Below are 26595 nucleotides of genomic sequence, written 5' to 3'. Positions count from 1 at the left end.
GGCAGCACATCCATGTGGCTCGCTGGACACCCCTATGGTGAGTGTGGGGTGACAACTTCCCCCTTATCTGGTGGTTGATGACAGAGTGGGCCCGATGTGTTTCTTGCCCGGAGCTCGGGGCTGGGGGCTGGTGCCGGGGCAGGACTGCGGGTGGAGGCCAGTTGTTTGTGGGACCCACGCCCGGATCTAGCTCCTATCTCCCTTTGGTTAGAGCTCGGGCCTTGCTTCCTCTCCCCACACCTTGGCTCCCTCATGTGTCTGAAGAGGGCAGTTACTAGGACACTCGCCTTGTGGGGGTCCCTCTGCTGAGCCATTTGGAGGTGGGGCCCAGGGACGGGTGGCTGTGGACATGCTTGCAGCCTGTCACCTCTCAGTTTCCTGCATGGAGGCCCCAGGAGGTGGGGGTCGGGGGAGCAGACAGAAAGGGGGTGGGCCTGGGCCCCCAGCCCCTGGCATTGACACGGGCCTGGGTCTCCCCTAGGCTTGGGCCCCCCACCTCTGCACCAGGGCATGGCACCTGCCTTCCCGCCTGGCTTGGGGGGCTCCCTGCCGTCAGCCTACCAGTTCGTCAGGGACCCCCAGTCGGGCCAGCTGGTGGTCATTCCCAGCGATCACCTGCCTCACTTTGGTAAGTGGCGGCCTTTGGGTGGAGGGCAGTGGTCGTGGTAGCCTCACCTGGAGAGACTGATCCAGATGCTAGGGGCCTTCTTGGGGGGGGTGTCCATCTAGAATAATGGGGTAGGAGGCAGACCGGGGCTTCGAGGATATTTTATGTCCGTGGTTTACCCGTGTCATAAAGCCATAGGGATCCTTGTTTTGATGAACTCCTACCCAAAACCAGTGCAGACTCTCCTCCCTGGGGCCTGGACCCCCCACCCTGGTGCCTCCCGTCCCTCGGGAGTCCCACTTGGCAGACCACTGGGGGTGGGGGGAGGAAGGCTTGGAGTCCCCATGTTGGCACGCTGCCACTGTGAGGGCCACACCTGGGGTGTAGGCAGGGCCCGTGTCCCCTGGGCCGGGGAGGCGGGTGCAGAGGGAGGCCCGGCCCAGCCCTGCCCCCCCTCTAGTGGGCCGACAGGGGCGCTGGGCGGCGGGTGCAGCCTCACTGTGCGTCCTGCCCCTAGCGGAGCTGATGGAGCGGGCCGCGGCGCCCCCGCTCTGGGCCGCCCTGTACCCGCCGGGCCGCGGCCCCCTGCACCACGCCCAGCAGCTGCAGCTCTTCTCCCAGCAGCGCTTCCTGCGGCAGCAGGAGCTCCTGTACCTGCAGCAGCAGGCAGCCCAGGCCCTGGAGCTGCAGAGGAGCGCCCAGCTCGTGGTGAGTGAGGGTGGGGTGGCCTCAGGGGGAACTGCCCCAGCCCCCTGGGGACGGAGAGGCAGATGGGTCCACAAGCAGAAGCTCAGCAGTGACGAACTGGGAGGGAGGAAAGATGGCGGGGGCTGGTGGTCAGGGAGGGCCACCTGGAGGAGGGAGCGTCTGCCCACAGACCGGAAGGAGTTGACCATGGACGGTCCCTTTGGGCAGAGGGAACAATGTGAGCAAGGCCCAGAGGCGGATGGAAGCTGGCAGGGGGCAGGGTGCGGGGAGCAGCGGGGAAACCGAGGCAGGAGAGGCAGCCTGCTGGACTGGGGAAGTTTGCATTGGATGCTGAAGAGATGCTAGGGATTCCCGCTGTTTCCTGAGCCCAGCCTGACCGCCTCCTCGAGCCTGCTGGCCGGGCTGCCTGCTCCGTGGTCCTGGCTCCCTTGTCAGGCCGGGGTGGCCTCTGACTGCCACATCGACCAATCCCATAAGATGGGAGGCACGAGGGGTTCCCTGTGTGGGTGAGCTCCGCAAAGCCCACAGCCCTCTTGCCTCCTTGTGGGCGTTCCAGGACGTCTGTCCTCTGCTTGGCCTTGTCCCTTTTCCTTTGTGCAGCGGCCACTCCAGACGAGGCCGCCGACGTGGGCCCAGGCAGCAGACAGGGCCCGGGCTTTGAGCCTTAGCTCTGGCATACGTGGCTCTGTGCCCTTGGGTGGATGACTTCACGTCTCTGGGCTTGGGTTTCGTCCTTTAGAAAGCGGAGATGGTAGTATTCGCGCGTCATCAGGGTTGTTCAGTGAGATTTAATAATCAGGAGAGGGGCTGGTGCCGGGAGCATTTCTTCCCTGTGTCTTTTTTTTTTTTTTTTTTTTTTTTTGTGCTGACTGCCTGGCTCCCTGCCCCCCAGCACTGGCTGTCCTCAAGCAGCCCCCTCCCATTGCCTCAAAGGCATCAAATGTAGGAAGAGGATCCCCCTCCCCCACAGGTATTTCGAGACCCAAAGGTGATGAGGTAGGAGAGCAGTCAGGAGGTAGTGAGTTCTCCATGAAGGTAGCTATCCTAATGCCGTCCGAGTGTGGGGAGTGGGGTGGCTCCTTCATCATCAGGAGCCTCATGCCTCCGGCCTGCCCCCCTTGTCCTGACTGCGAGGCTCCCAGCAGGGCCAGGGTCTGGACTGGAGGCCCTCCCCGGCCCCGTCTGGGGTTCCACAAGGAACGCTGTGCTTGTTACACGCGAGTCCTGACGGAATGTCTGTAGCAGGGTGGGCAGCCTGCACCCTGGACCCTGCTTGAGGGGACCCCGGGGACAGGGCAGGTGCTGGGTGATGGCTCCTGCTGCGCTCACCCTGCCTGCCTGCCCCGTCCCCAGCAGGAGCGGCTGAAGGCCCAGGAACATCGTGTGGAGATGGAGGAGAAGGTGAGCAAGCGGAGCCTGGAGGCCGCAGGCAAGGCTGGCCTGGCTGCCGCGGGCCCTGGGCTGCTGCCTCGGAAGCCCCCCGGCCTGGCCGCCGGCCCCACCGGCACGTACGGCAAGGCCGTGAGCCCGCCGCCGTCTCCCCGCGCTTCCCCTGTGGCTGCCCTGAAGGCCAAGGTCATCCAGAAACTGGAGGACGTGTCCAAGGCGCCCACCTACGCCTACCCCGCCACGCCCAGCTCCCACCCTAGCAGCCCACCGCCCGCCTCCCCGCCGCCCACTCCTGGCATCACACGCAAGGAGGAGGCTCCTGAGAATGTCGTGGAGAAGAAGGACTTGGAGTTGGAGAAGGAAGCTCCCAGCCCCTTCCAGGCCTTGTTCTCGGGTAGGAGTGTGGCTCAGACCCCTGGGGGCTGCGTGCTTTCCAGACTGGAGTTGGCCTGGCTCTGGCAGAACTGATCCCCGCCGGTGCATTTACCATCCATCTGTCCAGCCCTTCCTTCCTTCCTCTGTCTCTGCGGGGCACCTGCCGTGCACCGGGCCTGCCGCCGGGCTCTGGAATGAACGCATGAACATGTGGGGCAGACCCGGCCTCTCCCACCGCACCTCAGGGGCACAGTCAGGGAAATGGGTGCTACATTAGACCCTACCTCGGGGGTGCCTGGGTGGCTCAGTCTGTGAAGCCTCTGACTCTCGATCTCAGTGTCATGAGTTCAAGCCCCATGTTGGGCTCCATGCTGGGCTTGGAAGCTACATTAAAAAAAAAAGATGCTGTTTCTGAAGGACTTGTTGTGAGGGTTAAGTGAATGAAGTTAAGAACCGTAAAAGCACACTGTGCCTGGCCCATGGGAGGTGCTGAGTTGTCACAGCAAGAACAGCACGGGGACTCCCATTCTGGGTGCCCCCTGGCCCCCCCCCCCGGGGGCACAGGTGCTCTCGGCCCAGCCTGCACCAGTGAGATGTGTAGGCGGGTGGCCCTGATGGCGTCCCTCCTCCTGGTGGCTGTTAGGAGTGAGAGAGCGTGCTTGGGAGGATGTGAGTTCGCATTCAGGTTCTGCCACCAGAATGCTGTGTGACCTTGGGGCAAGTGGCTGCCCCTCTCTGGGGAGATTGGATGCCACGCGAATGTCTGGCACTGAGCGAGCACGTGCCTGGGTCCCGGGGCTGGGTGTGCACCCATTTCCCCCTGGTCGGGTTCCTGTGGAGCACCTGGAGCTTTCCCGGGAGCACTGCAGAGATCCGCCCGCATACCATCCTGCTCTTGGGAGAGGACACTGAGGGTGGGAGTTTAGAGTAGGAAAGTGGGGGGAGGACAGCACTGTGTTACTGTTACTTCTTGAACAACCTGGAGGCCCCAGCTCTGCTTTAATGGGCTGGGCCGAAGTGGAGGACCAGAGATGCCCCCAGGCTGGGGAAGACCGTTCGCGGTCTACTGAGCATTTGCTTCTGGGCCAGCCTCGTGCTGGGTGCTGTGAGGTTGGGGGCTAGAGAAAGAAAGCCATTTATGGTGTCTGCCTTTGAGATCTGAAGCCCCTTGGGGACAGGATGGTGGCTGATTTTTCTGTCTGTGGTTTGGGCATGCCGAAAGGCCCCAGGGGTCCTCAGATGCCCTGGAAGAGGTCCCAGCTCTCTACACTGGCCGGGACAAGAGGGTGGCCATGGGACTCCGTCTTGGCTGGTGGGTGGGGGTTGATGGAGGATGTCAGACATGACAGGTGACTCTCCGTGTCTTTGGCAGATATCCCACCCAGGTACCCGTTTCAAGCCCTGCCGCCGCACTACGGGAGGCCCTACCCATTCCTGCTGCAGCCCACAGCGGCCTCTGACGCCGACGGCCTGGCCCCCGACGTGCCACTCCCGGCCGATGGGCCCGAGCGCCTGGCGCTCTCGCCTGAAGACAAGCCCATCCGCTTGTCCCCCTCCAAGATCCTGGAGCCTCTGCGAGAGGGCCCAGACGAAGAGCCGCTGGCAGAACGGGAGGTGAAGGCCGAGGTGGAGGACATGGACGAAGGCCCCGCAGAGCTGCCCTCCTTGGAGTCGCCTCTGACGCTGCCCCCTGAGGAAGCCCTGGCAGCCCCAAGCCCCACGGCTGGCTGTGGAGGTGGTCTGCTGGAGGCCCAGGCGCTGAGCGCCAGCGGGCAGGGAGGCGTGGAGCCCCCTGGGTGCCCGGACTTCGCGGACAGGGCCGAAGCGCGGGTCGATTCACCCGGCCGGACAGAATCGTGCACAGCCGCCCCGGACCTGGGGGCGCGACTGACGCCAGAGACGCTGGTCGAGGCCAAGGAGGAGCCAGTGGAGGTGCCCGTCGATAGGCCCATGGTGGTGCCCCTGGTGGAGGCGGTGCCCGAGGAAGGCCTAGCCCAGGCGGCCCCGAGCGAGCCCCGGCCCAGCCTGGAGTTGGCAGACTGTGGCGTGCCCGCCGGGGAGGGAGAGTGCCTGAGTCTGGAGGCCCGGGAGGCCGCACCTGTGCCCAGTGGCACCTGCTTCCTGGAGGATGAAGGCTCTGACTGGTTTGTGCCCGGCCTGGAGGACCCGTTGGCTGGCATGAACGCCCTGGCGGCGGCTGCAGAGCTGCCCCAGGCCAGGCCTCTGCCGTCCCCGGGCCCCGGAGCGCAGGCCCTGGAGAAGCTGGAGGCAGCGCAGAGCCTGGTCCTGGGGCAGAGCGTCTTGCACGGCATCACCCTGCTGAGCGAGATCGCCGAGCTGGAGCTGGAGAAGAGGAGCCAGGACGTGGGAGGTGAGCTGCGATGGGTGGTGGCTTTCTATGGCATTTCTTGTGTTTTTAATTTTTGTAAGAATTTAAACATTTTGAAAATCCCCAGGATATGGTTTATTCGCGTCCATTTTTTTAAAAAGTTGAGGCAAAATACACGTAATGAAATTTACCATTTCAACTGGCTGCAGGTTAGTAGTGTTCCGAGCCCGTTCCTTTTGCCGCTCTGCCGGTCCTTGGGTTTCTTAGTGGTGACGTTTCTCCTTGTGCTGTCAGTGCTGGGTTTTCTAATGGCACTGTTCTTTGGCTTGTGGTGGACAGAAACTCTCCTTTGAACTGGCTTAGAAAAGGGTGGGGGAAATCGATTGTCTCTTGGAACCTAAGCGCGACAGTAATTAGGTAGTAAGTTTCAGGTATGGCTGGATCTGGGCATTGCAAGTCATCAGGAGTTTCTTTTCGTTCGTACCCTTCCCCATCTCTCTCTCCACCTGCTCCACTTTTCTCTCTGTTGGCCTCATTCACGGCAGGCCCACTGCCCTTATGGGGTCACCGGCACTTCCTCGCAGGCCCACAGGCCTGCCCAATTCAGCAGCCTCTCAAAAGAGGCCACCTCTTTCCTGGTAGCTCCAGCAGAAGTACTTTGATTCCTTCTCATTGGTTCCCTGGGGTTCACGCTTTCTGCAGAAGCAAACCGTGCGGCCGGGGGGATGGGAAGGAACAGGCTGCTCGTTCTGCGCCCCTCATGGGGCTTGTCCCCTCTGGGGTGCAGGGAGGGGTAGCCCTCAGAAGGAAACGGGTGCTTTCAGCCGGAGGGCAGTGAATTCTGGGCTGGGCACAAACCCACTGGTGTTCAACACAGAAACTCAGGGCATTCCAAGAAATGTGTACAGAAGGGGCTGTGGGCCAGGAGAGCCTCACCACCCCACGCTCGGCCCAGAGCTGGCACGAAGGAGGGAGGGGCCCAGGCGACAGCTGTCAGGGTGGTAATAATAGTGTTGCCAGTGTTTCGGTGCATTTTTTTTCTAGAACTTTTTCTACACACATACACTTCTAAAATTAAGATCGTTTTGTAAACAATGTTCTGTGAGCTGCCCTTTTCACTTAGCATATTCTTTAGGAAATATTTTTCAAAGCTGTGTGTCTTTAAAAATTTTTTTAGGGACAGTCGAGTTTCCAGCTAGTGGAGGCCCCAGTCTTGAGGGACCTAGTCCTAGATTGTCAGGCACTGGCTTCTGTTTTGTTTTGCTGTTGGGTAAATAATGTCATGATTATGCTTGAGGAAAAATCCTTGGCCGCACCTCTGATTTTCCTGGGGGTATATCCCAGGGGTGGAATTGCTAGGTTGGAACCAAGGCCGCATTTTCAAGGCTTGTTCATTGCCGTGGTCATGTGGCCTCCCGGAAGCTTGGACGGGTGCTGCCCACTCCCCCACAGGGGTCTGTTGTTTGGTTCTTGTTGTTCTAAAGTTCATTTTCTCTCACTTAGTTTTGTACAAAAAATTGTTTTTCAGAAGAAAATGAAAGCCCTGTTGAGTCCTGCCAGTGGCTGGTGGGTTTTCAGTGGGGGCCGCAGAGGGCCGGCGGCATCTGGGAAGGAGGGGCTGAGGGTGGATTGTCTGGTGTAGGGATTGCTGCCCACCTTTGCTCCTTTTCACATCCCTGCATCGTTTTCTGTTTGGGTGTCCTGCTTGCCCTCATTTAACTGTGTGCCTGGCACTGTTTTTGGACAAGGCTGTCCACGTGCAGCCCTTGGCACTGTCAGGTGGTGACAAGCAGTAGTAGGTGAAAACGGTGGGAAGGGGACAGGGTAGAGGTGGGAAAGCCAGGGAAGCCCTTCTTGATAAAGTGACCTGAGGAAGGCCAGGGAGGAACTCTTCTGGGGAAAGCATTCCAGGCCGGTGCAAAGGCCCTGAGGTGAATGGTGTGTGTGGCACTGTGTGTGGTGGGTTGGACCGGGAGCAGAGAGGCTGGGGGTAGAGGGGAGTGGAAGGAGGAGAGTCATAGCCAAAGAAGGTTGGCGGGATGGGGAGGGGTGGGTCCCTGGGCAGTCCTGGAAGAGGGTTTGGAGTTGCAGTGATAGGATCCGATTTAAATAGGGTCATTTTGGGGGCTGTGTGGACAATGCTGCTGGGGCAACGGTGGCGGGTGGAGGTGAGGAGCAAGAGGATTCTGAGTGGAAGTTAAGCTGCAGCCAGCGGGCTTTGCCAGACTCCATGCAGGTGTAAGAGCGGCTCCCGGGTTCCTGGCCTGAGCCCCTGAAGAGCCGACTTGCCAGGAAGTAGAGGGTGTGTGTGTGTGTGTTTGTGTTTGTGACCTGCAGCTGCTTTCTGCAGTGGAGGCGTGGCCCGGGGCTGGATTTGTGACCCTGGGCTGGCAAGTGCACTTGGGAGGTGCTGGTGTGTAGGGGTGTGCCCTGCAAGGGTGAGGGGGTCCTGGTGGCTGTCTAGTCTTCTCAGCGGCTGCTGCTGGGATCCTGAGCTTCAGTCCTCTGCAAAAGGCCCCAGGTCACATTTAGAGCTTCCCCGTGGCCCACGGGTCACGTCCGTGCTGGTACAGCCCCAGGGCTGGTGTATTAGTTAGCCGGGGGTGCCGTCACAAACACCACAGGCTGGGGGACTCAGATAACAGAAACGTGTCCTCTTACAGTCCGGGGGCTGAAAGTTCTAGATCAAGGTGTGAGCAGGGTTGGGTCCTGCTGAGGCCTCTCCCCCTGTGTCCTCGCGTGGCTGCCCCTCTGTGCCTGTGTCCAGCGTTCCCCTTCCTGTAGGGACACAGCCCTCCTGGATTAGGGCTCCCCTATATGACTTGACTTCAACTTGATTTCCTCTTTAGAGACTCCAAATAAGGTCAGTTTCTGAGGTACCGGGGTCAGGACTTCGACGTGCGGATTTGGGCGGACACGGTTCATCCCGCAGCAGCTGGCCTGGAGTCGTCCAGGCTGCCCTGGGCTGTCAGTCATGAGAGCCCCCAGCAAGACCGCGTTTGGAGGGTGAAGGAGGTGACAAAGCTGCACCTTGGTCCCCTCTTCTGTAATGGAGTGGCCCTCTCCTGCCTTACCCAACGGCTAGGAATCTTACGGCTCGGGGGACCTTGGGGGGTGGGCTGGCGCACCCACCTCCCCTCATACCATCCCCTTGTGAGCTGATGGGGTTCTCCGCTTTGCAGCCTCCTTTTCTGTAAGGCTGTGAAAGCAAAACCCGTGGCGCCCACTCGCAGGGTCACGCCTGGTTGTCCCTGCCTGGGGGAGTACTGCTGACATCTAGTGGGTAAAGGTAGGAGGTGCCACTACGCCTCCTACAGCGCATGCGCGGGACGGCCGCGCCGGTGGCAGAGGGTGAGCTGACCGCAGCGTGGGTGGCGCCGAGGTCGAGCAGCCCTGATCTGTGCGAGATCATCATTCATGTTGATTTTATGGAACTGTACACATCGGTAGTAAAGAACAGACTTTTTTCCTCAGGTACATGTGAAAAACTGGTAACACAAGTACATGCACAAAAATCAATTGCATGTTAGATCACAAAACACCGGTTTAAAAAAAAAATTAAAACTCCTTTTACTTTGGGAGAGACTGCAGGGGACATGGGCCCCCATGAGCCTCTGCTGAGATTGAGCTGGTGCCCTTTCTGAAGGGTAGCTGGAATTTTTATGAGAGGGAGAGATGCACGTACCTTGCTCACGTTATTCACACAGGTAGGAATTCTCCTAAAACACGTGTGTCCTGACTTGTGCCTATCCACCCACCACCAAAAAAAAAAATTTAGAAATGAGCAAAGTGTCGTTATGGAGGTTTATTAGATTAACTAAAACTCAGCAGTGCAAGAGAATTCTAGGCAGCGGTTCCTGGGTTTGGCCACATAAGATTGCGGATATTCTGGTGTTTTTGAGCTGCAGAAAGGACAGTTTTTATAAGGTTCAGGCTAATAACGTGGTAGATCTTCGTTACGCGGTACTGGGATCAAAGGTGAAGTGTGATTCCGTGTGTGTGGGTTTGTGACGTTTCTGTATTTATCAAGGATGCCCACGGATGTCACGTGTGTTTGAATGCGGGCGACTGTTTTTGGGGCCTTCTACCAGAACGTCAGCAGTGGCACTTCCAGTGTCAGGGGCCACTTTGCCGGGGAGGGGAAGGTTTTTGTTTCTTCCCACCTTTCTGCCTGGTTTGTATTTTCTGTGTTCTCGTAACTACTTTTACAGTTTGTAAAACTTAACTCGGGCTCCTTTTTTTCTGAAAATGAAAACCATGCATATTCCTCATGGAAACTTGAAAGGGCCGAAAAGCAGAAAGAGGCACACCCTGGAAAGTACCACTGCCGATGCTCGGCCCCTCTCAGTGACTTTGTGCAGCTGTGGACATTTGGAACAGGGCCGTGCTCTGTGCCCCGGCTCTCACTCATTCTCCTAGCTTAGCACCATTTCTTTCTTCTTGGAAAGACTGCGGACCAGTCAGCATCCTGGGGGCCGTGTGGCCTTGGACAGGCCCAGAGCTGGTCCTGGGCCTCATTCTCCTCCCTATGCGGGGTCTGAGTGGGGTTGGGGGCAGTGTCCGTGAGTCCTGCCCCCAGGCTGCATGGTGGGGCGGGCACGGAGGCATGGGCTCACCTGCCTTCTGTGTGCAGGTGCAGAGCGGGGCCTGGCGGTGCGGCCCTCGCTGGAGAGCCTGCTGGCAGCCAGCAGCCACATGCTGAAGGAGGTGCTGGACAGCCCCTTCGTGGACCCGCTCAAGAACCTGCGGCTTCCACGGGAGCTGAACCCCAACAAGAAGTATAGCTGGATGCAGAAGAAGGAGGAGCGGGTGAGGTGTCCTGGGCCTGGTTGTGCCTGCCTGTGGCCTGGGGGGGTGGCAGTGGAGGTGGGTCGATGCCATCTTGCTGGGGACATGACTGGCTTCGGAGTAGGAAGGGCCTGATCTGAGTCCAGCTTCCGCCACTGACTTGCTGTGCAATCCTGGGCAAGCTGTTTCCCCTTTCTGGGTCTCAGTTTATCCACGTGATAATGGGTGACAGCCTGATGGGTTGGCAAGGGCAGGCCTGGCTGTGCCCCTTGCTGCCTGTGGGCCCCGGGCAAGAGCATCGCCTCTCCGAGCCTCCATCTGTAAGTGATGGATAACACGATGGCCCACACTGCTAAAGCAGCTGTCTTGGGCCATTCTGCCCTTGACTCAGCCCTGCAGAGTTGGGTTTTGATCTCTGTCCTGCGTTCTGCCCACGGCCTTGGCTAGTAAGGGGTAGAGATGGGGTTCGAGCTGGGCCCTCGTCACCATCAAGCCTCGCCATGTCTGTCTGGGCAGACGCCTAGTCAGGTAGTGGGAGCTGGTGGGCGTCGGCATCCTCACCCCGCTCTCCCCGCAGATGTATGCCATGAAGTCCTCCTTGGAAAGCATGGATGCCATGGAGCTGGACTTCCGGATGCGGCTGGCCGAGGTCCAGCGGCGGTACAAGGAGAAGCAGCGAGAGCTGGTGAAGCTGCAGAGACGCCGCGACTCCGAGTGAGTGTGCACCCCAGCCATATCCCGCGGCCCGGGCCAGCCGGGTGACAAGGCCGCAGCAGGTGGCGCCCTGGTTGGGCTCTTGTAGGCGCTGGCGCTCAGTAGGTTGGCTGCGGTAGGCCATTAGAGGTGTGTGTGGACCCGAGTGACGTGTGCGTATCGTGTGTCCTTCTCCGCGCCCCCTCCAACCCCCCAGGTTCACAGCCAAGCGTGTGATTCTTTTTAAGGGACAGGCGCGAGGAACCCCATAGAAGCTTGGCACGCAGAGGCCCTGGCAGGCCGAGGAAACGGACCCACGCCCTGAGCGCCCTGTCGCCCCCCCGCAAGAGAGGGAAGAGCCGCAACAGTAGCGGAAAGTAAGGCTGGCCCCTCGGTGGGTCGGGAACTGGCACAGAGCTCGGAGGGGAGGAGCACGGGCCCGCAGAGGGCCTGCGTCTGGGCACCGGGGACCTCGAGTCCCTTGGGCTCTGACCCACCTGGTTTGGTAGCTCTCGGGGAGCACGGTGCGCGCTGCCCGGGCCAGGAGGGTGAGCCAGGCAAGTGGCGAATGGACAGGCAGACTCATTCACCCAGCACCGAGTGGGCAGATGATCCCAGGGAGAGAGGTGTCCGTGCCATCAGCTAAGCGCTTCACACATCTTCCTGCCACACCTGCTTCCTCCATGGTTAGGGACTAATCCCCGCTCTTCTCCACGTACCTCCTCCCTGCAAAGGGATCTGCTGAGCTCCAGCCCTGCTGGGATGGGCTCTGACTTGTGCTGTCACTTGGTTCCCTGTGTGACTGACAGTGTCATTCCTGTCCTCCTGGCCTGACCCGTTGGCTAGTCGCACCTGAGCCTGCGACCCAGGGCTGCTCCTTTGTGTGCTCCTTGAGTGGCGGCAGAAGCTACGTGGGGCACCTCTGGAAGTTTTCTTGAATGGTGGCTGGACTGAGAGCTCTTTCTGCAGGCGGGGGCACAGATGGGAACGATGCTGCGGTCTTCCTGGGTGTCAGGGAGTAGCGTGAACCGAATGAGGCCCATCAGGGGAATGGGGTTGGAGTGCGCCTCGGCCTGGGACATCCGGGCTGGGCAGACATAGGCGGCCCGGTGCTTGGCTTGAGGAAGCAGAGGGGGCCGCAGGGTGGCTTCAGAAGGCATAGGAGCAGCAGAGGGTTGGCCACAGGTCTTGTCAGAAGACCACCCCAAGGGCCCCCGTGACTTGCATTTATTCTCCTTGGATGTTCCTGTTGGAGGAGAGGATGGAGACGGGAAGAAATCCCCTACAACCAGCCAAAGGAGGGTAGGGAAGCAGTTCCTGAAGACAGCAGAGGCTGGGGCCTCCAGCAGGCAGCCACTGGATCGGAGCACAGGCCCCGGAGGTGGGCGCGCTTTCTCGCTTTTGAGTCCCGGCTCCATCCAGCGTTTATCGTGACCTCGGGCTGGGTGCTAGCCTTTTAGAGCCTCAGTTTCCCCCTGTGTAAAAACCAGTACGTAGAACATTGTTTTGTGGCTGAAATAACGAAGCGCTGACGTGGAACAAAGCACACAGCACCAAGTAAAAATTAGTTGCTGTTATTACTTGTGAGGGCTTAGCTTAAAGGAGGCAAGAGCAGCCTTCAGCCTGGGACCATATCCTGACTGTCTTAATCCCGGGGGTACAGGAGAACAGCCAGTGACTCTTAATCCCCCTCCCATCCTGGGAGAGTTCCTTGACATTTCTGATCCTTGTTCTTGGCACGTTTCGATAAGGCGTGTGTGTGTGTGAGAGTGTATGTGTGAAGAAGCACGAGAGAGAAAGAGGCCAGCAGAGGGTACTGCCTCAGAGAAGTGTTCTTCTTTCCTGTTAAACTCCCATTCTGCCCCATTCACAAACAGAATCCCAGCACCATAGCTTCACAGGCTCTGTCTCCCCAGATCTGTCACTCTGCCATCACTGTCTGTGCTTCAACGTCCAGAGCCCACCCTTCAGGGCTGTGAGGGCGACCCCCATGCCTTGAGTCTTTCCTGGCCAGGGTGTTGACCAGCAGTGCATCTGGGTTTCAGGCTGAGCAGTAAGCCCCTGCTGACGTCGGAGGAGTACGAGCTTGGAGCAGGGATGAGGAAGAGACACAAGGGACCTGAGGAGGAACATGATGCCCTCGTTGGAACGGGGAAAGCGAGGGGCAGGAACCAGCCTTGGGACGAGCACGAAGCCTCATCAGACTTCATGAGTCAGGTCAGTAAGCCTGTCTTCCAGGTGTGCTGCCGTCTTAGGGTGGAGGGTCTGGAGGATACGCCAGAGTTCACGCTCCCTCTACAGGTTTCTTGACCCTAGTCCTGCACAGAAACTGTAGAAATGATTGCCTTAGTGCCAGAGGGACTGTCCTCCAGTCTTCCTTATTGCACAGAGGGAGAAATCAAGGCCCAGAGAAGGTCAGAGACTTAACCGAAGTAGCACGGCCTCAGGTAGAGCTGAGACTGAAAGCCACATCCCCTGTGTGTGCTCCATGACCCTTTGCTGAAGCCACGAACAGAGACTGCAAGTTCTTAACCAAATAATGCAATTACTGTTGTTTAATAGTATAATTGTCTAACGAGCAGCTTCACCATTCTGTAGTTCTAAGAAACAAGGGCTTGATGCCATTGTAATTTCCTTGTGAACTCTCAGGGGTAATGGGGTGCGAGCCAACTCCTTGATTTTTCTTATTTCTCAGAGCATTGAAATGGTCCACTTAAGGTCTTTGTCTCTAAATACTAATGTACCTTGTCATCCCTCCTCGTAAAGCTCCACACAAGGGGACTGTTTCTGTTGATTTGGCCATCAGAGGGAAATACTCACATAAGGGAGACTGGATCTGGGAGGAGGGAACAAAGCCAGTCTGTGTATTAGGATCCTTTACTTGCAAATTGTGAAGGATACTTCTTGCGGTTTCAATGACTCTATCCCAACTTTCTACCCCCGTATAAGTTACCTGATAAAAGAAAATAGAGCTAAAACATTCAAGTGAGGGGCATTAATGGCTTTGAAACTGCACATTTCCCTTTGACAACAAATGACTATCGCAGATGTGCAACCAGGAATTTAATCTGTGAGATCTCCAATAGCTCTTTCCTGCTTTGGGCATCCGAGGCACACTCGAGGCATTCTCTTGGCAGCTTCGGCCCATTTAGTTGGATGGGCCGATTTAGGCTTTGCTGCAGTCTTCCTGGGCTGCTTTAGGTGGTCGAGTTAAACAGATCAGCCATCTAGGATGTGAGGTTTCTATCTTGGTTCCGTGTCTCCCTCCTCACCACCACCCCTCAAGCATCAGCAGGGCTGCTTGCTTGAAGGGCTTCCCTAGGAGGCACCAGAGAGCATCGGGGAGAGCCGGTGGCAATGCCAGCGTTAGTGATCGCTGTACCCGCAGTAACAGCACCGTGATAAGACTTTGTGGGCCTAATCTCGGTTCACCTTCAGGACAACCCCAAGAGGCCTGCCCATGATTATCCCTGTTTTACGCAGCGGGAAGAACTGAGGCTCAGAGGGGTTCAGCCACTTGTCGGAAGCCACAGAGGCAGGGAGAAGGGGCTGAAACCCACTCTCCTGTTTTGCCAAGTGTCTTAACCCGTGACTTCCCTCTACAGCTGAAGATTAAAAAGAAGAAGATGGCCAGTGACCAGGAGCAGCTGGCCAGCAAGCTGGACAAGGCCCTGTCCCTCACCAAGCAGGACAAGCTCAAGTCGCCCTTCAAGTTCTCGGACAGTTCTGGGGGGAAGTCAAAAGGGAGCGGGGGCTGCAACAGGTACTTGACGCCCTACGACAGCCTGCTGGGCAAGGACCGGAAGGCGCTGGCCAAAGGCCTCAGCCTGTCCCTCAAAGCCTCCAGAGAAGGTAAACACAAAAGGGCTGCCAAAGCCAGGAAGATGGAGGTGGGCTTCAAGGCCAGAGGCCAGCCCAAGTCGGCCCACTCCCCGTTCGCCTCGGAAGTGAGCAGCTACTCCTACAGTAAGTAGCGGACGCCGCGCCGCCTCCGGGCGCTTCCTCTTGCTCCTCAGTCTCCTCTTTCTGTCTCTCTCGTGGGCTCGACGGTCTCTCTTCGCCGTGCGCGGCTCCACACCGGAAGTGTGTGCGGGCCGGGGGCGGGGGGGGTGTGTGTGCAGAAGTGCCTGTGATTGGCGGGCAGGAGCGGAAGTCGGCCTGCCGTCTTGTACCGGTCTTCCGTTCGTTTGTGGGAAAGCGGTGGGTGCGGAGGCCTTTGCGCCACAGTCGGCGGCTGCTCCGCCTGGAGCGGCGGCTTGTGACGACCGTAGAGAGGAGCCGGCCTGCCCTGTCCACGGGCGGCTCTCCGGCCAGGGGTTCGGAGGAGCGGCGTCTGTCCGCAGAGCGCATGCCGTGCTGGGCAGCGCACTGAGGGCTGTGCAGGCCGCGCTAGCCTTTGTGTTTCTGACCCTCCGGGTGGCTGCCCCGCCTTGTGCCGGAGGATGGACCGCCCGGGTCGGGAGCGTAGAGCAGCGAAGCGCAACCGCTGCCGGACCGAGGGGGCTGCGTAGCCACTCACTGGCCGGAGTCTGCCGCACGGGAGCTCCTTCCCTGGGCACTCGGGAGCGCAGTTTTCCTGAGCCGGGGTCCCCAGCCTTGGGCCTGGGATCCGCCCCGCTGGCTCTCCGTGGCCTCTGGTGGCGCATAGTAGGTTCTCCTGGGTGTGCGTGCGCTCACGTCGGGCTCTCAGTGGCGTCTTGTGGGCCCGGGTTGCCGCATCGCACAGTCGGTGCTCCTAGGCATGTGTGTGCAGATGGCTGGCCCTTCACAGACTTTGGTGGCTTGGTAGGTGCTCCTGTGTGTGCGCCCACGGCCAGCTCTTGGGGGATCTCTGGTGGCCCCGGGACGCTGTATGGCACCTAGTAGGTGCTGTGTGTGCAGATGGCTGGTCTTCTACAGGCCTCTGGTGCGTAGTAGGTGCTCCTAGGTGTGTGTGTGGGTGGATGGCTGGCTCTAGGGCTTCTGGTGGCGTGTAATAAGTGCTCCTAGGTGTGTGTGAGTGGAGCCCCTAATGCCCAGGACCCACACGCGTGAAGCCTGTGGCCACTGTAGGAAGGCCAGGAGGGGCTTCATGGCTCCTGGCAGTTGTCAGCAGGGTCTGTTGCTGGAGTCCCCAGGCCCTAACTGGGGTGGAAGGCTTTTTCATTGGGACTGCCTGGACGTGTGTGTCTGGGCTTTTGATTGGCTCTGCGTGGTTCATTGGAGAAATGGTTGAATGTGAGGTACAAGAAAGTAGACACCTGTAATGTGATTAAAGTTTGTTTTCTTGAGGAAAGGGAATAAAGTTTTTATGGACTTGGAGTTAAATTATCATTGCCTGCCTCGCAGGGCTCTTGTGAGCTCCAAGTGCTCATGTTGGTAAAAGCTGGCAGTCGCGCGAGATTAAGCTGCTGCTGTTGTGTTTTGTTTTGTTTTGTTTTAAACATTCGTATGTGTGGTTGCTCAGGGCTAATGGGTCTCTAGGGCTGATGCAGAGATGAATGTGAGGTAAACAGCTCCTTTGTGCCTTAGGTGTTGAGGACATATGTGATTGCCATAGCTTTTGTGGCCCTCAATTCGGATGGGTATGATCTGAACAGCAGTGCCCAGGCCCATGGCCACCATGAGCTCATCTCAGAAACTCATAGCTCTGGAGGAGGAGGGAAGGAGGACTTTTCCCGTGATCTTTCCATCTCTGCAGGTTTTAGAATGACGGAGTGGGGAGGATTGCTGCTCCTTTGACTGCCAGAAGAATCCTGTACTCCTCGCACTTATAGGGGGTTGGGGTACATCTAGAGGCTAGAGATAAGCTCAGTCCCTGAGGTCTTTGGAGTGCTCTGAGCCAGTGAGTCTACTGTGTGCAGATGTTTGCACCCACAAAGCCATGTTCAGATTGCTAGTCTGTTAAACCTGTGTTGAACATTCCACTGTCCAGGTGAGAGAAGGGAGTTAAAGTTGCAAGAAAGAGATCAGAAGATCTGTGTCCAACTAGATGCTGGCTATGTTACGCGGCTGGCTCTGGAGAGAGCTCTTGCTTTTTTTTTTTTTTTTGAAGTAGGCTCTATGCCCAGCGCAGAACCCAGCATGAGGCTCGATCTCATTATCCTGAGATCAAGACTTGAGCTGAGATCCAAGAGTCTGTTGCTTAACCGACTGAGCCACCCAGGTGCCCCTTGTTTGTATTTTTCATGTTGGCTTTTCTGTAGGTAAATGAGAGGACGCAGTCACAAAGAGGTAAGAGTGTTTTCTAGCACAGAGATGGCTGGCAGGACATGGGAAGAGAGAAAGCTGCTTTCTTTCTCACTTTGGGTTGTAGGGGTTGGGGGGCATGCCTGGTGGGAAGCCAACTTGGTTGTCAGCACCCACCGAGCCTGGGATGTGGCCTTGGAAAGGATGGACAGGGGCCTGATGGGGCTTGTCCACGTCACCCCTATCTAGAGTTTTGAGGCGATCCTGCAGTTGGGGTCTTGGTTGGAGTGGAAAGGATAGATGATGGAGGAGGCAGCCAGAAGACACTACCTCTGCCTCATCTCCCGCCCCCAACACACGTACACACACATTCATGCACACACGTGTAGCTTCTCGTGGACTTGGAGATGGCAGGTGCTTCCAGAGCTGTAGCTCTGTTCCTTACTGTTCCTCATGTTCAGAGTGGATTTTATCAGATCAAGGGATTACAGTCTTCGGCTATGGAGCCATTTTTTCCAGTGAAATCTTGCTTGACAGCCCCATACATAAAACGGATCAAAATGGTGTGAGGATGTTTAGGATGGGGTTGGAAGGGGCCAGAGTGTGCCTGCTTGACGGCTCCCCTCCCCACCCAAAGCTGGGTGATCCTCTCCTAGGAAAGCTTGAGAACCCTGGCCTTCCCCCCTCCGGTGCAGTAAGGTGGGAGACTCGGGAAGCCAGCAGCAGTGTGCTGGTAATGTGGCCTTTTGATAGGAAAATGTTTGGGGGGAACCCTTGAGTTGGAACATCACTTGCCAATTTCCTTGGTGTAACTGCTTTCACGATGGCCATTGTGATGCCGCTGGGCGGGGAGTTGGGACGTGCGTGCGTGATTGCTCTCATGAGGCTGCGCCACTGGAAACTGGTCTTCTGGGGCAGAAGAGCTTTACCCGAGCCCTTCCTTTCTTGGGTCTTGTTCCTCCCCAGAAGGAGCCTGTGGGCTGGGTGCAGTGACCTCCCTGGCCCTGGGTGAGACCTTCCTGAGAGTGGGGCTCCTGCCTCCCCCTGGGGTCTGGAAAGGCTGTTTGCAGAGGTGGCTGTGTGGGCGGCCGCCAGCCTGGAAAGGATGAGCTCTGTGAGGACTGCAGCTGGGGGGCCTTCTGGGCGAGAGGTGAGAGTTCAGGCAGGGAGAAGAGGTCCAGGTGGTGGCTTGTTGCATGGCCAGTGGGCATTCGGACCTCTTTGCCCGGGCACGCGCCAGGGCGTTCTCAGAACCACTAACAAGAGACAGCTCCCCCTCCCCTCCCAGCACTCTATGACTTACTTTATTAAAAACTACTTTGACTGCAGATACGGACTCAGAGGAAGACGAAGAATTCCTGAAGGACGAGTGGTCTGCCCAAGGCCCGTCCAGCTCCAAACTGACGTCTTCCATCCTGTGTGGCATGGTGGCAAAGAATAGCAAGCCGGCTGGAGGCCCCAAGCTGACCAAGAGGGGCCTGGCGGCCACCCGGACTCTGAAACCCAAGCCGGCCGCCGGCAGGAAGCAGCCCTTTTGTTTGCTGCTTCAAGAGGTCGAGGCCCGTTCCTCCTTCAGCGATTCTTCGGAGGACTCGTTTGACCAAGGTTACTAGCTCCAAACACAAAATACCTTCCGTGTTTTCTAGCGAGAGAGTGAGTGAGAGAGAGCGCGAGAGAGCGAGCGCGAGCGAGCGAGCACGCAGGAGATGGCAAGGAGATGGCGGGCAGAGGTGGCCCGTCTGGGACACCTCGGGAAGGGCGGCCGTCTAGGTTCTCGGCAGCGTAGCCTGCCGTATCCGCTGAGTCCTATTTTTGTTCTTATTTGTACCTGTATCATTGTGATAACGCCACGGCCTGGCTCTTTTTGAGCTTTTATACGGACTGTTTTTAGTCTTCACCCTCCTCTGCGCTCCCCGTCTCCCCCTCCTCGCCTCCTCTGCCCCCCTAGACCGCAGGCCTGGGTCGGGTTCTCTCGGGCGCGGCCGGAGGAGGCCTCCCGAGGGACATTCTGTAAATGGAATTCTGTCGTGTGGGCGTGTGACTTGATGTTTGTACCGCGATTTTGGTAATACCAAGCTTTATTAAACATACCGAGTTCATTTTTAACTAAACCCGTGTGCCTTGTCTCTCTTGCTGTGTCCTTACTAGACCATTAGGTTGCCGCCCCCTCATTCGTTCCTCCTCCCCCCCCCAAATATCCCTGGTAGCTGTTGGCATGTTCATGCTTCAGGTTTAAAGTCAACTGCGTTCACCTCCAGCTTCATCTTTTGTTTTTTTGGTTTTATTTTTTTTTAGCTGCTTGTTTGTTTGTTATTTTCTTAAAGCTCTATTTCTATGTAATAGTGGTTTAAAAAATATAAACGCTTGTTTTCTAACACATATTTCTGTTTTAAAGGGCGTGTAGGCAGTGCAGGGTCAAGACCATTTGCTGCCCCGAGTTTTGTTGTGAGATTTGAAAGCGTGGGCTTCGTTGCCATGTTGAGCGGCGGGGCCCAGGCTTCAGAGAGAGCACTGGTCTCTGAGCCCACAGGCCTGGTCTGTTGGCAGCCCCGCCCCGCCCCCTCATCCTCCTCACCTGTGGAGAGAGGGTGGGGTTCAGTGATCCCTGTGAACATCCTGGCTCCCACTTCCCGGGTTAGAAGCGTCCCCCGGGGCAAGTGGGGGAGCCAGAGGGTCGTTAAGTGTTTCCTCACCCTGGTTTAGGATTTGCTTCAGGGTGGACCCCCTTCGGGGATTCCCAGAGCCAAGACCCCATGCCCCCTGAGTGAGGCCCAGGCATGTAGAGGCCAACCTGGATGGGAACCGGCTCGGGCCCTGGGACCGATGCTACCCTGATTCAGGCTGTGCTCCCATTCCTGGTCTGCCTTCTCCCTGCCCACACCTCCCGTCCTGACTTGCCCAGATCCATTTTGGGTGACCAGGAGATGACACAGCAGGGAGCCAGGTGCCCTTGGGACCCACATTCTCTTGGGCTGCTGCCACACCTGAGCGAATGGAGTCTGGCCAAGGAGGGGGGAGGTCACTAACTCCCCAGTCAGCCTCATTTGCCCCTAGCTCTGGCCTCTGTGAGACCAGTCTGGCTGGTTCACCATTCTCCTCCCTCCCTGACCCCTTCCTCTCCCCCCTTGGCTCCTCCCCTTTAAGGCCAGAGTTCCAGCTTCCCCGTGTTTAAATTCTCCTGCCCCAGCTCGGACCCCATAGAGAAGCAGGAAGCCCCTCCGGTTGTCTTTGCACAGGGCCATTTGCCCCGAGTGGGCAGAGGGAGCCAGGGGGCCCTCAGACCAGGCCGGATGCAGCAGAGGAGAGAGCCCAGATAGGGGGAGGGGAGGGGCCCCGCTGCACACGTGTGCTGGTCAGGTCTTGACAGGGATATTTGGGTAATAGGGTCTTCCTGACATCTGGTACTAAAACACCTGACTGCTTGGCTTTCTAGTGTCTGCTCTCTCCCCCCAGCAGCTTGACCATACCTTCACCCTTGATCCCTACCCATGATGCTTTGAATGTCTGTTTTGGTCTCTTGCATTTGCTCTCACGCTGCACTCTGGACGCAAAGCGAAGGCTGGGAGTAGGGCAGACGGCGCAGCGGGTCACTGAGCTTGGGTCCGAGCCTGGCTCGTTGCTCCGTAGGTAGGCAAAACCCTTTTCTTTGTGTCCCCTCTGCACCTCCCCTCCTCGGGGTTTGCCCCCATCGGCTATGGCAGCAGCGGATTGCTTTGGCATTTATTGATCGGGTTTTGGAAAACCAAATCAAACCAAGTTACAACAGACAACCCCACGCACTGAGCCAAGAGTTTTTTGGTGTTTTTTTGTTTTTGTTTTTGTTTTAATAAAAAAAAGTTTTTCTGTATTGCCTTGGCCTTCTTTGTTGGGACTTTTTCTCCCTCTGCCCTTGGCAAGCTCTGTTGCCTCAGGTGTGGACAGCTCCAGAAAGGTTTTCTTGGTCCTGAGACCTCCCCCCCCTGCTCCCCCGCCCTGCCCCACAGACCCCAGCCTGAGCAGACCAGCCACTGTGGGAAGCAGCCAGTGGGGGCTTTTCAGGCTCGCAGCAGCCGGAGGCGGGGAGGGTCTCCTTAGACCAATCTTGCTTTATGGGAAACAAACCCTGGTTTTGGCTTTTTCCTTCCAAGCACTTTTCCATGTCAGGGTGCTGGGATTGGGCTGCTGCTGGCCGACTGGTATCCGATGTAGACATTCCGGGTATCCAGAAACCCTAGAGCCAGCCCTCCCCCACCGGACGTGGTTGGTAGGGAATCCTTCTGGATGGGAGAGAGTTCTGGAGTCTCCACACCTGAGCAGTCAGGGAAGGCGTTCTCTAGAAGGGAAAACTGGTCACACGTCTGACTCTGTGCCCCCACCCCAGCCAGCACCCCCTCCCACCACCCTGCTCGAATTGGCCAACCCCAGGGAGGCCTGATGTGGGGGACCCAGGCGCTGCCGAAAGTCTGCCTACACTTAGCCTGCTTTGCCGCTGTGGCCCACTGGGGCGGAGACAACCATGTGATGTCCGCAATGTGAATGGATCGCAAGTGTGCACTGCCTGCTTGCCGCCTGCCTGCCCCGCTGGCCTTCATCCTGCTTCATCCATTGCTCTGGGAGCCGGGCCTCCTCCTCCTCCTCCTCCTCCTCCTCCTTTTAACAAACCTCTGTCTCTGCCTCCTTCCTTTCCTAACTCCCTTCAGGGATTCCTTAAGCTTATTTCCCCCTCCCTCACCGAGGGGTCACTCAAGAGACCCAGGCTCCCTTAGAAAAATGGGTAGACAACCCCTGCCCCCGCTGGCGCACCCGGGGCCACCACTTTGGGCTGCTAGTTGCACGCAAGCAAGCAGGTGGCTTGGGGCGTGGCGGGAGGATGTGGAGTTGACTGTGTCTGCCCCTCTCTATTCCCTGAGCCCAGGCGCTCCCTGCCCAGGATAGAGCATGGGGGGTTACTGGCCATGTCTCTATGTCCCTTCCTTTTTGTTCTGCAGAAAGTTGCCTCCAGCCTTGCCTGGCCCTGCCCTTGGTCAGTGGCCCCAGAGCCACCTTCATGGTCCCAGCACTCCAGGCAGACAGGCACCTTTGGGCAGGTATCCCTTGGGCGTCCCCTGGGCAGTTAGCCCCCGACGCTCTCGCCTGCCCGCCCTTGCGGTGTTAGGCTGTCTCCCTGGGAAGGTCAGAAGCAAGCTTGTTACCTCCCTGCAGTCTCTTCTCTTGGTGGAGAGCTTGGTTCCTGTGCAGGGAACACGGCTTTCCTTGGCCTCCCTGCTGGCCTGCTCCCTGCCCCACCTTTGTTCCTATGGCCCTCGCTGGGCTCAGGGCTGTAGGTCCCCGGGTGGCCGGCCAGTTCCTGGAGAGAAGCACTAAGTCCCTATTCACCAACTGGAGAGACAGGCTGGAGCATCTTCAGATTCTCTCCCAGAGACTGGGTGACATGACGGCCAGGCAGCCCTGGGTTTGAGCTCTGCTTGAGCGCTTGGCCACACTGAGCCTGGGCTGACCTGCATGCCCGCTCCTTTCGCAGCCCCCCATGGGTCAGGAGGTGGAGCCAGCTTGTGGCTCCCTTGGCCCTGGGGGACGGCGGTTTCTTTTTGTAGAACAGGCTGGGGCTGTTTCTGTTTGGTCCTTGTTGAGCCTGCAAAGTGTTTTCTTCTAAACACTTGTGATCCTGTTAGGAGTCTCCCTTTAGCTGGGTCGCTGGGCTGGGACGGCCACCCCATGCCACAGAGGAGCAGATGCTCACAGAAAGTGCTCACAGAGGGCCAGGATTTGCCCCAGGCTTCCCAGCTCGGGGGTGTTGCTGGGAGTCAGCTTTGGACCCCAGACCGTGCTCGAGAAGAGCTCAAACTCCACTTCCTCCTACCACCAGCCCCAGACCCCCAGGCACCTGAGTCCCTGGGGCCCTCCCCCGCCCCTCCCTGGCCTCCTCTTTCCTTCTCTTCTGCCTCCTTTCTCAGCCTTCATGTCGTACGTCGGGGCGTGTGTGTGCGTGTGTGTGTGAGATGGTGGAGAGAGCTGTCTCCAGTCCTTGTCCGTGTGTTTGTCCCCCTCCCCACAGCACAGTGCATGTTGGGTGTTCCCCTTACAGAAACCCTCTTGATTCCCAAAGCCGCTGCCCACCTCCGGGCTGTCCAGGATGCCCACGTCTTGGCCTTGCTTCGATGGGGGCACTGGGCCATCGGGGGGGACTTAACGGGCTGGGATTGGATCCACCCCGGCCGATGAGGAGTGAGGAGCTAGGCTGGAACTGCGGCACCCCTCGCTGGTGCTCTGGCCGAGTAGGGGCGGTGGGGGGCGGTACCTGCCTAGGCCAAGGCTCTGACTCGCCCCCTGTTTTCTGCACCAGATGAGAGCTCCGAGGAGGAGGAGGACGAGGAGGATGAGCTGGAGGAGGAGGAGGACGAGGCCGCCGGCGGCTATAGGCTGGGGGCCCGGGAGCGGGCCCTGTCGCCAGGCCTGGAGGAGAGTGGGCTGGGCCTGCTGGCCCGCTTTGCAGCCAGCGCCCTCCCCAGCCCCACAGTGGGGCCGTCCCTATCAGTGGTGCAGCTGGAGGCCAAGCAGAAGGCCCGGAAGAAGGAAGAGCGGCAGAACCTGATGGGTAAGTACCTACAGCGAATGCAGGGACACCGCTGCCCCATCCTGCAGGCCGGAAATGGACTCGGAGACGGGTAGGAGCAGAGCTGGGGGCCAGTGGAGCCCTGCCTTGTTGGCCAGCCCCATCCAGAGCAGAATGGTACTGGTGATATGGGCCTGGCCTGCCCCAGGAGGGGGCTCCAGAGCTGTGCAGGGCGACCTTCACTGTTCACGCTGCTGACTCCCCCAGTCATAGCCTGACCCCCCCACTTCAGGTGCCCGGTGATAGGCAGCTCTGGGAAGCAGAGAGGCCTCAGATCTGCACCCTGGGGGGCTCTCGAAGCCCAAGGGGAGGCCTCTGCAGATAGGTGGCACCCAGGCTGAAGCCTGAGAGAGAAGTGGGGACTGGCTCAGTGTGTACACAGAAGGAATAGAGGTACGGGCTCTTCAGATCCGGGCATGCGAGGTGGTTCACTTAGTGAGATGGGCATGTGGCCTGGGGTTGGGGCCTGGAGAAGGTCATCACCGGGGTTGTCGTGTGCTGTGTCACTCTGTTAGCCAGGCTTACCGTCCCACTTCCGTGATGGGCAAAGGGAGACAGCTGGTTCTAAGGCTCGGGCCGGAGCCTGGGCCTTGTCCTGGCCCCACTTCCTTCCTCTCTGCATCTCCAGTCATATGCCTGCCTTCTTGAGACAAACAGGGGACCTTCTCCTAGGCCCACCCCCATTCTCACCGGGCCAGGTGTCCCCTCCCGGACCCAGCCCCACTGCACCTGGCGTGCTGGGGTCTGAGATTGCCCTACATGTGTTCGGGCTGTGAGCTCCCTTGCCCTCAGCCGGGCCAAGTCCTCGGCCCGGCCTTCCTGCCCTTTTCTGAACCTCTGGGGTCCACGTGAGGCCCTCTGGCAGGAGCTGGGACAGGGAGAGTGGGCACTGGGGTGCTACCCTGCTCTACCCCCGGTCTCCCCCAGCTGCCCCTGGCTTCATGCCCTGCAGGTTACCGGACAGACAGAAGCTCCTCCTGTGGCCTGTACTGCCTTGTGGGCCCCCATCTGGGGACAACTCTACAGTCTCCAGGCCCCGACCCTGCCTCCTTCCTCTTCCTTCTCCCTCCCTCTCACCCCCACCACGTCTTGCCATTGTTCCCTGGGGACTTGGGCCTGACTCCCCTGGGCAGTGGCACTGGCCTCCCTCCTGGCTCACCCCTCTCAGGTATTCTTTATATCTAAGCAGCTGGAGGGCTCTTCCTCAAAGCTCAAACTTGATCAGACCACTTCTCTGCTGAGAACATCTGGCTGGTTCCCTGTCGCCCCATGGTCACATTCCACCTGTCTGACCCCCCACCATCAGGCTGTGACTACCCAGACATCATCGTCCTGTCCACAACCCCCATCCTCATCCCTAAATGCACCAGCCGTCTTAGGCCTGGCAGGCTTCTGCACTTTATCCAGGTTGTCAACTCTATTGGCAGAGAGGACCCCCCTTTATAGTTTTAACTCTGAGGGGTCTGTAGTGATGTTTCCTTTTGCATTGCCGATACAAGTAATTTGTTTCTGTTCTATTTCTTGATCAGTGTGGCTAGAAGTTACCAATTGTACTGACTTCCTGCTCTTTATTATTTCTTTCCTTCTGTTTGGATATAATTAGCCAACTATTTCCTATCTTTTAACGTGCAGGCTTAGGTTGTCAACTTGGGATGTTCTTTCCTTGTGGAGACCTTGAAAGGTCTCTCTGAACATTGCTTTAGCTGCATGTCACGCATTTTCTGTTGTCCTATTTTCGTTATTACTCTTACTTCAACATATTTCTTAATTTATTTTGTGATTTCTACTTTTCATCCAATGATTATTTAGAAGTATTGTTTATTTTCCGAATATCGGTGGGGGATACCTGGTTATTTTATTATTACTGATTTCTAACTTCATACCATCTTGGTCAGGGAAAATACTCTGTATAATTTCAATCTTTTAAAACTGAAAAAATTTGAGGATCTGTGGTATTTCGTAGTGTGCACTTAAAGAATGTGTATTCTGATGTCATTATATACAGTGTTCTGTAAATCATTCAGTTCTGTCAGGCAGGGCAGTGCGATTGAAAGTGTTAAGATCTTGGGGCGCCTGGGTGGCACAGCGGTGAAGCGTCTGCCTTCGGCTCAGGGCGTGATCCCGGCGTGATGGGATCGAGCCCCACATCAGGCTCCTCCGCTAGGAGCCTGCTTCTTCGTCTCCCACTCCCCCTGCTTGTGTTCCCTCTCTCGCTGGCTGTCTCTCTCTCTGTCGAATAAATAAATAAAATCTTAAAAAAAAAAAAAGAAAAGAAAGTGTTAAGATCTTGGGAATCTTTGCCACTTTTTGTCTAGTTTTATCAGTTGCTTACAGCTGGGTATAAAACGTCCAGCTGTGATTGCAGGATTTTCTTTCTCCTTGTAATTTAATTCTGTGGATGTTTGCCTCATGTATTTGAAGCTCTGTTATTAGGTGCATATATGTGTTTATGATTTCCTGTTAAATTGGTCCTTTTACCATTATAAAGTATCCTTTTCTCTTAATACGTTTTGTTTCGAAGTCCCTTTTATCTGATAGTGAACGGTCACTCCACCTTTCTTATGCTTCCTGTTTGCGTGGTATGTCTTTAACTGGTCATTTACTGTCATTTTACCTTTGTCTTCGTATTTAAAGTGAGTCTCTTATAGTTGGGTCCTTCTTTTTTTTTTTTTTTAAAGATTTTATTTATTTATTCGACAGAGAGAGAGACAGCCAGCGAGAGAGGGAACACAAGCAGGGGGAGTGGGAGAGGAAGAAGCAGGCTCATAGTGGAGGAGCCTGATGTGGGGCTCGATCCCAGATCGCCGGGATCACGCCCTGAGCCGAAGGCAAACGCTTAACCGTTGTGCCACCCAGGCGCCCCGGGGTCCTTCTTTTTAATCTGTTCTGTAATCTCTGTCATTTCACTGAAGTGTTTAATTTATTAATGTTTAATGTAATGATTGA

At 57.3% G+C, this 26595-nt stretch overlaps 1 protein-coding gene across 1 annotated transcript in view; it reads left to right on the top strand.

The window, feature by feature from the left end:
* Positions 1-26595, top strand: part of TNRC18 (trinucleotide repeat containing 18) — a 73949-nt gene that overhangs the window by 18821 nt on the left and 28533 nt on the right. Inside the window, 9 exon segments of the mRNA XM_040634730.1 lie at positions 2669-3098; positions 4452-5450; positions 10042-10217; positions 10774-10910; positions 11138-11266; positions 12935-13106; positions 14495-14855; positions 18387-18662; positions 23380-23631. Of these exon segments, the coding sequence (XP_040490664.1) occupies positions 2669-3098; positions 4452-5450; positions 10042-10217; positions 10774-10910; positions 11138-11266; positions 12935-13106; positions 14495-14855; positions 18387-18662; positions 23380-23631 (2932 nt within the window).

This window comes from Ursus maritimus, unplaced genomic scaffold (assembly GCF_017311325.1).
Source record: "Ursus maritimus isolate PB19 unplaced genomic scaffold, ASM1731132v1 scaffold_2, whole genome shotgun sequence".
Taxonomy (NCBI): Eukaryota; Metazoa; Chordata; class Mammalia; order Carnivora; family Ursidae; genus Ursus; species Ursus maritimus.
This window is presented reverse-complemented; position numbering and strand designations above follow the sequence as displayed.